Consider the following 11,979-nt stretch of genomic DNA (forward strand, 5'->3'; position numbering starts at 1 on the left):
GCATACAATGACAGTTTTCTTGTACTTTGCTTAGCAATTACACAAATTATGTAATGTTCGCTGGGAGCCACCTACCGGTCTTTTACTCTGATATAAGGTTTTTTTTAAACCGACTTCTGCACTAATGAAAGCCACTCGGCGATCTGAGTGTCATATGTCTGAGTGTCAAAAATATATCACCATCTCTTTCAACGAGTGAAAAAGTGGTTTGGTGGCTAATCCTTGCTAGCCAGGAGAGTCGTCTGATAATAATTTTAGTCCAACTAAAGTTTTGCGGTCCTTGTTACAGTTGTACGTTTCAACTACAAATGGCCCTAAAGTGCAAAATTTTTGCTGTTTTAAGTTTAAATTATGAAATGTGGAAAATTAACTTAACTAAATATACGATATTATCATCTATCATCTATTATCAGATGCCATTGGAGTCTAAAACATTTGGTGCACCTGCTTAAAAACAAGAGTACGTCCAATACTAATAACATTTGCAAGAGGTGATCTGACTCCTGCGCTCCTGGTGCAGAATGGGCATTAAAAATGTCAATATTGTAACGTCTTACAATGATAAGTGTAATAATAAAAATTTGAAAATTATTTATGTAAAGTTTATTAAATTGTTCATCAAGTTCTCTCAATTATCTACGATGACTAGTTTCGATTAAAATTAATGTGTTTATCTTTACTGCATCTCTGGAGGCGCTTCTTATTGCAGTAAAGTGACTCTAGGTCGACGGTTCAAAAGTTCTCTTTCTATGGAGAAGAACCGACAAGAAACTCCATAGGTTTGTCTTGAAGGCTCACTCTCTGCATTCAAAGGCCATCCAATCACCACCGCGTATCTTCACGTTCATGTTGTCAGTCGCCAATACTGGAGGAATAATCGTCTTGGCGCAAGGAGAAATCATGAAGTGCTTCATGATCTGGTACGTCATGATCTTCATCTCACACAGGGCAAATCTCGAACCTGAAAATATTTTTCAGACCTTACAGTATCTCTTATTGAAAATAATAGGATTGACTAGCTTCTTTCCAGGAAAAAAATGGCACTTGCTATAAAACTTCTTTCCATTATCCCAAGTGACGGAAAAGTTTTGACAATTACCAAAAAAAAAAGTATTATTTAACTTCAGCCGGTCTGTTTAATTACATCGTATCTTATGATCGAATGTCTAAAGAAAAATATTAATAGATTAATTTCAATAAGATATCGTACCTATACAATTTCTGGGCCCAACTCCAAAAGGCATGTAAGCGAACGGTGGTATCTTATGCTTGTTGTCATCGGAGAACCGCTCGGGGTCAAACTGCTCAGGATTCGGATAGTACGTGGGATCTCGGTGGACAGCAAAACTCGGTATAGAAACAATTGATCCTTTCGGAACCTATAAAACAGTAACGTTTGTGAAATTATTTCTACCATATCCACTTAAATAGTTTTTTTGCTCGTCAAAACTTACAATAAAATCTTTATCAGCGGTTTTGTTAGGTTTTCCAATGTTGTAGTCTTTGACACAAAGTCTATCCAAGTTGACTACTGGTGGCCACAATCTGAGCACCTCTGTAAATAAAGATTAAATTTTTACCACATTTTACTTTACATTTGTATCCCTAAGTATTCTATGCTTGTCATTTTAAGAAAATTAAATGAGATTTTTTTTCGGAACTGTGACTTCGATGTAGTCACAATACATAGTTTATTTACTGTTATATAATTCCAAAATGTTGTCCATTTGTAGGCGACTCTCGACATACGATGTGATATTTCAATCTCATTAATACCTGTGATCACCATGTCTAGGTACACCATTTTCTGGATGGAATCGAAATCCAGTTTGCCGCCGTTCTTTGCGTCGGTCTCCATGATCTCTTGCACCAGTCTCTCCTGGATGTCCGGGTTGCGTCCCATTTCATACATCAGGAACGTCATCCCACTGGATATCGTCTCAAAACCAGCGATGAAGAACACCACGGCTTGAGCGACAAGATCTTTTTCAGACCACACTGAAATGTAAAGTTTCACTTATATCAATTATGGATATAATATTGTTGTAAACAGCAAGTTATTCACCTCGTGATTATTAGAAACAATTTCTGTCAATATTTGGAATTCAAAGCTCATATAATTTTGTTTCGTCTCTTGACTTTAATTAACGAGGACATGACTGATAATTTTAGTTTATTGCAAGTGTGTAATTAATGAACATAAATACCTTTATTGACTTGTTTTCGTCCAATCGAAGATTCTTCGACAGTAGCAAATCCAACGCTTTCGTCAGACTTGGTATCCTCATGTGTAAGTTTACCTATAACACGGGGTTACATTGATTACTTTTTTGCATTTTGAATGATATTGTGTATTTGCTATTTTTGTTCTGTAAATAATTTAATTAAAGTTATAATGTACCTTTGTTGGCTTCCACTAGCAGATGAATCAAATCAGGTCTAATGAAATTTTCCGCTTGACGATCTTTAATCGTGTGTGCAAAGATTTTTGAGAAAAAACGATCAGCCTTTGCAGAATCAAATTCAAATAACTGAAACATAACGAAGTTTTTAAAACCAAACCTTTGCTTGCTGACAAATTTAAAACTTCGAGTCTGTTTTATTCACTTACCTTAGCGACGAATGGAAGACTTGAAGAAAGCATGAAGATAATATTGTCACGTAGAGAAAAGGTAGATAACACTTTGCCGTTGGAGAAGAACTCATTGTTGGTATCGGTGTGGGAGTTTACCTTCAACCCAAAGGCACAAGTAGCGATGACGTCGTTAGCGTAACGCGCTGTCAGGTCTTTGCAGTTTATATCTATCTTGCTTGCTGAAATAATCATATATTATTTTAGTAAGTTGAATTTTCATAATTACTAGTTTGTTTCTTTCTTTCAACTTTAAATCAAAAGCTTCATATCTTACTTTTAGAGTTTTTAACTTTTTCTTTAAGTGCCATTAGCATCTGGTCGCCGACCTCCACCATGAATGGCACCATCAAGCGAATCTTGGAGCTCGTGAAAGCTGGACTCAATGTTGATCTCATGTCCTTCCAATCCTGACCTGTATGACGACAATATTAACTTTTATAAATGTATGTCCCTTGTCTCTCTTTTTTAATAATGAAGATTAGATTTAACTATATTTTATGACATTTGAGTACGCACTTACCTGTTAACATTGCCACAGACCGCACGATGCCTATGTCAAAATCGGCGTTTGCTTTTCTACGATCTGGGAAATTGTCGAAATCTTTTACGGCGATTTTCTTCACAAGCTCCAAGTCACGAATTTCGACTACTGGTGAAAGTAATTCAAACCTGCCATAAAATCTGCAAAAGGATTATTTTAAAACCTTTAATCGACCGATTATATAAATTACGTAACACCTTGAATTCAGTGTCATTACTTGCTTACCGTTCAGTAGAGAATTTGTTATACAATTCTATTAATAGTTCACTATTAGGTTTGATACGCAAGAGAATCTTGGCCATGTTGCCAAAGAAGGGGACCGGAGTTACGTATTTTACACCATAGCGACGGAATCTGGAGGTCTGAAGAAGGTACTGCCCCAACAAGAGGCAAACCACAGCCCCCAAGAGATAGAAAATCATGATCTGTAACAACCCAACACTGATCACTATTATTGTTCCAGTTTCACTGAGCTAGTGCAATTAATCACAATAAAAAGTTTTATATATTTTTTCCATTAAGTTTCGTTGCAAGATTATTTAAAGACGTCAGTTGCTCATGATAAAGTATTTCGTTATTAAATACGTAATATTATTGAGAATTATTTTAAATGTGATTGTTTTGAAATCCAATAAATAGAACATAGAGAAAAAGACACCTCTTATGATGGTTAAATTATTTGGTTTAGCTTATTCAACGGCAGCGACGGTATAAAGTAAATTTCGCGCAACTAATTGTGTGTTATATACACAAATGTTATCTGTGCAGTAGTGAGATTACCCTTAGCTATATACTGTTTAGATTTAGGTATTTAAGTAAAATGCTGACACATCGTGATCGTTCGTACGTAGATCTAGAAACGCGGTGGTTGCGTGGAGGAAAAGATTTTAATTTATTTTTGTTCATTTATTTTTATATCTATTACTGTAGAGAGGAGCTTGTGGCTAAGCTATAACTTCATAAGTGGCTGATCATTTTTTCTCCGTATTTCGAAACCCACGTTAAATTGTTTGGCCCGGCTGTTATTCATACATCTTTGACAGTCGTTACAGGTAGTCAAAAGCTAGAAAGTCTGACAACCAGTCTGACTAAAAGGGTATCGTTTCCCAGGTAACTGGATTGAGGAGGTCAGATAGGCCGTCGCTCCTTTTTAAACGGTAAGACTGGAAGCTGACCCCAACTTGGGAAAAGGCTAGGATGGTGATGATTACAGAAAAACATTTTTTCCCTTGTAGGGTAAAAAGCTAATGTAATTAACTAAATACATTAGCTTAATTTATTTGTTTTGTTATGCTTTTGTCGAGTCCAGCTGACTCGGCGAATTCACTTTCACCTTCACAGGTGCTATGTTACAATTTATCGTGACTAATTAAATTATGTCTTTCACTCTTTATAATTATATCAGAACAATGAATTGTTGTTTGTTTTATCGCTGTACGTAATGATCTTGAAATGGATGTGGGCATTTAAAGGTTAAACATACGAGTACACTAATATAATGTACAGTACACAACATTCAATCATTCATCAATTTTATAAGCTTTTAGTGTGTACACACTACGGTGTGAGCGTCTACCTTAAAGAAAAAGTCACAAGTGGCGATCATGTCGTTAGCGCTACGCGATGTTAGGTCTTCGGCGTTTATTTTAGTTTTGCTGGCTGAAATAGTTGCATCCATAGTAAGCATGAGCAATATTTTTCAGTAATACATCCTACATCTTTTGCAGTAATATCTTATTTTCTTCTTTTCTTGTGGTTGCTTTTTGTTTCTGGTTTGTTTTATTAAGTGCCTTTATCATCTGATCGCCCACTTCAACCATGAATGGCACCATCAAGCGAATCTTGGAGCTCGTGAAAGCTGGACTCAATGTTGATCTCATGTCCTTCCAATCCTGACCTGTATGGCAGCCATGAAGGTTGTAGTATAAAAAGTTTATTTGTGATGAAAATTTAAGTAGGTATTTAAACTACCATTTATAGCTATATCAACATTTTTGAATATTTCTAAATGGTCTGGAAATTTCTCAACGTCTTTAACACCAGTTTTCTTTACTGAAAACTCTTACTTTGTCAATGTAAGTAAATCGCTTGAAAATTTAAATAACAAAATGACAGAATGTCGAAAATACACTTTATCTGGACAGTGACGCCATACTTCTTTACTGCCGCCTTTTAGTTGGCGTTGCTTTGCTTAAGCCACGCCTCCTTGTTTCTGTTAACATTGTTAGATATCGCTATCTCTTTTCGCTACACTCTATGGAGGAGCATTGCTACTTTTTTATCTTATCTTAATTAAGGATATTTGAAAGACAAAGTCATTATGATGATCATAATATTATTTCTGTTACTAACTAAATAAATAGAAAATTCTTGTTTCTCTATCAAGCTGCTTACAGTATAGTGCCTACTATTTCGCTTCCAGTTAATTAATCTCTTGTATTTGTTAATAATTCAGATTTACTTTTCTGGCTTTTACTGTCAAACTGTTGATTGAAATCACATTTTCATGACTGGTCTTGCGTAATAGCGAAATTGCCCGATGCAAATAACGTTGAATTTTGGTGACACAATCTACATACATTTTGAAAATGGCGTCCGTATATAATAGCAACAAAAGCGTATCACCATGAAGTTTCAGTCGAGCGAAAATAAATGTATACTTTTGAATATCTACACATATTGTCAATAAAAACACGCGATACCATTGGTTGCTTGCAATAAATCAACTTGCAATTTAGCGTGACGAAATTAATTGCGTAGACAACCAAATCAGGATTATAAAGGATCACTAATCAAGATTATAGTTGAGGCCTGTTGAGGTGTATCAAAACAAATTGAAACTATTGAAAGTAAGCGTGACTTATGAAAAAAATACTGATAGAATTATTTTGTAATGTATAAGTTTTAACGAATAAACGATTATGAATGTTTACCTGTTTTTTACAAATACTTAGTCTCGTATCAAAACATATGTTGATAATATAATTATAAAGAAAAATGTTGCATGAAAGCGGTATATGATCAAAGTAATAGTATTTGCATAAAATGTTGCATGAAAGTTAAATGTTTATCAAATTAGTAGTGTAATGTAGTAATGCCTGTATTTCTTAATTCCTGTGCTTTTATTTCAAATTCATCATCATCATCCTAGCCTTTTCCCAACTAAGTTGGGTTCGGTTTCCACTCTAACTGGATTCAGCTAAGTACCAGTGTTTTACAAGGAGCGACTGCCCATCTGACCACCTGAACCCAGTTACCTGGCCAACCCGATACCAATAAGTTAGACTGGTTGTCAGGCTTTCTAGCTTCTGTAATGACTGTCGAAGATTAGTCATTAAGAAATCTGTACCAACAGTCGCAGGTACAGTCAGCGCCAAAAGTCGATGAACAGAATCAACTTTACAAAACAACTGTTCACAATAAAATGCCATAAGTTATAGTCGCAACTGGGAAACAAAATAGAGTGTACAACAGAAAATTTACAAAAGTCGTTAAACACGAGTATTTCAAAAGTATCTGTGCACTAGTATTCCTAATGTCGCTGAACATCATTCTATCAAAAGTCACTAAACAGCAGAAAAAACAAAATTAGGCTAACAAAGTATATTTTTAATGTTGCCGTGACTGTGTTAATGTACCTACTTTTGACGCTTATGTTGTTGAGCTACTTTTGGGACAGTGCTTGCTGTGTCTATATCAATACAATTTATAACTTTAAAAATGCTGGACCGATTTTGATACAATTTGAATGGAGTGACATTTAAAAACATGGATATTTAGAATTTTTTAATCCATTGAAATGAAACTACTTTTACGGATTTTACCGCGGTTTAATTTTAGATTTTAGTTCCCGACGTTTCGACACCTTTGCAAGTATCATGGTTACGGGCAGACTGAGATGGTGTTTGTCTTGACAGAAGATTTTGCTCTTTCTACCTTCATATTTTAATTAATTATTTGTTGTCCGACACTGTGTCTTGATGTCTAGCAGCGCTGCTCTTGGGTTTGGCCTTGAGTTTATTTATTATTGGGTCCCAAGTAGGTGATATCTTCCAGCCATCTTCTCTATTGAAATTAGGGTGTTTAGGGCAATTAAGGCTTGTATTCTCGCTAGTGACCTTGTGCATTTGGACGAGTGCGGAGGTGACATTCTGAATTATTTTGTCGCAGCCGCATTCACGGAGATGTTCCAGCGAAGCCAGCAGACAGCGGAGAGAGGGCGTTGCTAAGGGCGCTCCGTCTTTTATAGGACTGCTAGTCAAATCCCAGGTTCGAAAGAGGTTTCACTAAGGATCTTGAAGGAGGTTTCACTTTGAGAAGAAGGTTTCGTTAACAATATCTAAAATATTTTCATTTGAATTATTACTTAAAGTAATAAATGAAATAATAAATTTAATTTAAAATATATTTTTTTTATATTATTTTAATATTAAACAAAAAAATAATGGATTAAAAATTCTAAATATCCATGTTTTTAAATGTCACTCCATTCAAATTGTATCAAAATCGGTCCAGCATTTTTAAAGTTATAAATTGTATTGATATAGATACAGCAAGCACTGTCCCAAAAGTAGCTCAACAACATAAGCGTCAAAAGTAGGTACATTAACACAGTCACGGCAACATTAAAAATATACTTTGTTAGCCTAATTTTATTTTTTCTGCTGTTTAGTGACTTTTGATAGAATGATGTTCAGCGACATTAGGAATACTAGTGCACAGATACTTTTGAAATACTCGTGTTTAGCGACTTTTGTAAATTTTCTGGTGTACATTCTATTTTGTTTCCCAGTTGCGACTATAACTTATGGCATTTTATTGTGAACAGCTGTTTTGTAAAGTTGATTCTGTTCATCGACTTTTGGCGCTGACTGTACTCGCAGTGGAGTGGGTACGTAGATATCTCTAATTATGTCTACTTTTAATGAGTAAACATGTTTATTGTCTGCATTAAGTACTTATGACTTATTTACTTGCTGATTATTATTCACGTTTAATACAATAGATACGATAAATATCTTAAAACAACATTTGAGTCTTTTGCTTGTTCATCGTGATCATGCCTCTTTAAATAATGTTAATATTTTTTTTAGATAATCCCGTATAAGCTATGTAAACTTGCTAATTAGCTGCTGCTTTTTCAGTGTTTTTGCCGCTCATGAGTCCTTTGAAGTAACTGCTCAGGTGTGTGGGTTTTCACACAATGTTTTCCTTCGCCTTTTTTGGCAAATGATAATTTCTTTATAATACGCACATATATCAGTGCACTTGGAGAGGCCTATGTCCAGCAGTGGACTGCGATAGGCTGATGATGATGATGATGATAACGCACATATGTACATTCAAAAGACTTGGTGCATTTATTCAAACCTGCAACCTTTGACTTGAGCCGATAGGCTGATAGACTACGTGCAGCCACCGATCTAGCTTGCGTGGCAATATATTTCGAGTTTCACTTCCTGGGCCATCCTCTCCCAACCATTTACTTGTACTTATTGAGTCCTGTTGCTTTCGACCTCAATACAAAATACAAGACAAAATCTTTGCAGCTTGATCATCATTTTATTCGGATCGGGATATAAGTGTGAATATGCTCTACTTCACATATTTGTAGAATATTTACTCGTGCGCATTGTTGCGTCCTTTCATTCAAGAGGCCAATAACAATTTCCATTCATGTGATTATGTACTGTGCTGTGTCATGTTTCATAATATTTGTTATCTGCACTTATTTTTTCATAATAGGTACAAATAAACTCTTCAGGACTGACATACTTATGTATTTATTATTTAATTTTCAGTAAAAGTTTAAGCCCCTCTTACGCCTAATCTAACGCTTTCGATAGACTGACCTAAAGATTAATTCCCATTTTCACATAAGTTTTACTACTGTAAAAAAAATGCCTTAATAAAACTATCATAGCTCTATGCCACATGCCTCCCCGGCTACTACATTAGGTCCTGCTATATTTAATAAAAGAAAGTATTTAGAAAATAAAAACGTAGTTTATATTTTGAGAGAATTTAAAACATTAGACACAGACAGTCAGATTGTCAAAAACTATAAAAAGTAAATAAGTACTAAAATAAGGTTCAATATTTTCATATTTCAACACTCTCACCAAATTTGAACCCTTTTGACTTAAATACACAGTAGAATATAAACAGAAATCTGAACTCATAAAACATAACTGGAATCTGTGTTCCCGTCGGGCTTCTGTTCCTTTTTCTTATTTGGGCAATATTTACTTACGTGCCCGTACTTATTGCACACATAGCACCTTGGACCTTTACCAATTTTAACTTGAGCTTGTTTGACACGCTGATTTCCCTTGCTTTTCACATATAAAGCACTAGACTCAGAGTTTCTCACATCTTGCAGAAGCTTTGTCTTCACTGAATCAGCCGTTATAGTCACACCGGAGCTTTCAAGTGCCATAATCATTGGTTGATACATTTCTGGTAGACCAGCCAGTAATAAGGTCCCAAGCCATTCATCATTAACTTCGAAACCTATGTTCCTTAGCTTATGAGCAGTGGTCATAATCTTGTTAACATAATCTTCAATGTTCAGACAATTTTCAAGCGATGTATTAATCAGATCTCTCAACAGACCAACTCGGCGTGTTAATCCTTTGTCATCGAAAGCTTGGGCTAAGTTATCCCAGACTTTTTTTGCTGTTTTGGCTTCTTGAATGTGTACATAGTTGGTGGGATGTACTAACAGGATAATTTTTGACTTCGCTTTTGTATCGAGTTTGGGATCAAAGCTGTCTGTTGCGGTGACACAGCACCACAATTCCTCATGTTCAAGGTAGGTTTGCATTGCAAACCGCCACGTAGGATAGTTTTCTCTTCCTGTTAGCTTTTCAATCAGTGCCATCGTATTATTCGACGCCATTTTTGCTAATGAAGAATATTGAAAACGCGTGCCGAGTTTTGATGTAATATACGGAACTACACCGTTTTTATACTTTTTACTTCACTTTTACGCAATGTACAGGTGGTCTGGGCCCATAACCTGTTATATTTAATAAAAGAAAGTATTTAGAAAATAAAAACGTAGTTTATATTTTGAGAGAATTTAAAACATAAGACACAGACAGTCAGATTGTCAAAAACTATAAAAAGTAAATAAGTACTAAAATAAGGTTCAATATTTTCATATTTCAACAGGTCCAGGTTCTAAAGTGCCTCTTATTACGTACACTAGATGCTTCACAACTTATCGCAAACTTGGAAACCTAGTGTCTTATCCCCTTAGCAATATTGGCGCGCAAATTAATCACAACAAGTTCAGATGTATGCAAAAATTGAAGCTTCATAAAGACTCGACTTTTTTAATCTGCCTTTCTGACTGCTCTCCAATATCTTATTCTATTTTCTTTATTTTATTATTTTTCTTGCGTCAAATGGCACGTATAAATGTGGATACAGCGCCTAATCTCTCTCCGGTCGTGTTGGATTGCCACCTATCTGGTAAGGAGAGCAGGGTACAAAGGGTTCACATGCACATATCGGGTTAGGAGAGCAACTCGGTTGTGCCACGCTTAGTGCGTGACACAATTTGATGTTTTTCGACACATTTAAGGACATGCATGTATAACATTTTATTTATAGCCTTTCCTTTTGTAAACTTTGTCGTAAGGTTGAATGACCACAAAAACATATTGTTAGCACTAAAAATCTAGGTACTAAGTGCCTCAGTATGATTCAACCATAAACTAAAGCCATGATCAATATCATAATACAAAGTTTACCAAATATATTATTTCAAACATTTTCCTCATACTTACGTAAATGTTGCACTTATTTGCATCAACCTTGCAACAGTTGTTCGTGAACCTGTTTTACATTTATTGACTCATGCGCATCGCGATTTACAGAGATACTTGTGCAATAAATTTGTATAAATCCAGATTGATCAGTTTAAACTATGATTAATTACTTGTAAAAATTACAAAGACAATAAAGTTTTCTAATATTGAACACCACAACGAACTTTATATGGTGGGTATCATAGATTTTCGCCTTAAATATTTGCGGATTTATAACAAGAAGGTAAAGATGATTTTGGCTAGATCTACTTAGGTATGCCATACCTATTAAATAACTTCTTTATAATATAATTAGTGCTCTTCAAAATGTATATTTTACAATCGACGAATATAATGGTTCCTCAGGTGAAGCAGCAAAAATACTGAAGCGGACATTTTGTCTACTCACATTGCATCTTAATAAGCGGGTGATTTGAAAGCCTAATAAAGTCATAAGAGAGCGACATATCCATGGCAAAGATTTTAAGGATTAGTTACACGTTAATTCAAAAATATAATAGGTACTTAAAAAAGGTACCTACCTATACGAGTATATTAGTAACCAAAACGAGACGTCCATATGTTTTTTACAGTTGACTGTTATTTTGTCTTAATATCGCAGGTTATATTATGCTGACGTAAAATGTAATAGTTTGCAGTCATCGAGTTCATCTCTAACCGGTCGGTGTTAACCACTACACACCGGTGGTTATTGTGGTTACACTTTGACTTCTCTTATTATGAATAAGAACTAACAAATGATATTACCCTTGAAATAAACAGTACATTTGTTACTCCGTTTTAGTTTTAAAGAAGGAATCAAAACTTAAGTAGTTACGTGAGGGATATAAAGTTGAATTAGGAAGATGAGACAGTGACAACAGAAAATTAAAAGGAGAGCAAATAAAAACATCGCAATTTCCTAAAAATTGTAGTGAAAATTATAGTAACACTAGCACTAATCTAGGAAATTTTGTTCTGCGGGT

General features: G+C 35.0%; 1 protein-coding gene across 1 annotated transcript; it reads right to left on the reverse strand.

The window, feature by feature from the left end:
- Window positions 1-605: 605 nt before the first annotated feature.
- Window positions 606-3,919, reverse strand: LOC113494857 (probable cytochrome P450 9f2). The gene is made up of 11 exons (XM_026873360.1): window positions 3,835-3,919; window positions 3,402-3,601; window positions 3,156-3,316; window positions 2,910-3,047; window positions 2,612-2,814; window positions 2,402-2,531; window positions 2,208-2,300; window positions 1,777-1,998; window positions 1,455-1,555; window positions 1,211-1,379; window positions 606-961 (listed from the first exon to the last, which is right to left on the reverse strand). The coding sequence occupies exons 2-11, from the start codon at window positions 3,596-3,598 to the stop codon at window positions 795-797; spliced, it is 1,581 nt and encodes a 526-aa protein (XP_026729161.1). The 5' UTR covers window positions 3,599-3,601; window positions 3,835-3,919; the 3' UTR covers window positions 606-794.
- Between the last annotated feature and the right edge of the window lie 8,060 nt (window positions 3,920-11,979).

Source organism: Trichoplusia ni, chromosome 6 (genome assembly GCF_003590095.1).
Source record: "Trichoplusia ni isolate ovarian cell line Hi5 chromosome 6, tn1, whole genome shotgun sequence".
Taxonomy (NCBI): Eukaryota; Metazoa; Arthropoda; class Insecta; order Lepidoptera; family Noctuidae; genus Trichoplusia; species Trichoplusia ni.

Coding starts and splice junctions, on each gene's coding strand:
- LOC113494857 (XM_026873360.1), bottom strand. CDS start 3,598: ATGATTTTCTATCTCTTGGGGGCTGTGGTTTGCCTCTTGTTGGGGCAG. Junction 3,317..3,401: donor AACAAATTCTCTACTGAACG/GTAAGCAAGTAA, acceptor ATCCTTTTGCAG/ATTTTATGGCAGGTTTGAAT. Junction 1,999..2,207: donor ACGAAAACAAGTCAATAAAG/GTATTTATGTTC, acceptor TTTACATTTCAG/TGTGGTCTGAAAAAGATCTT.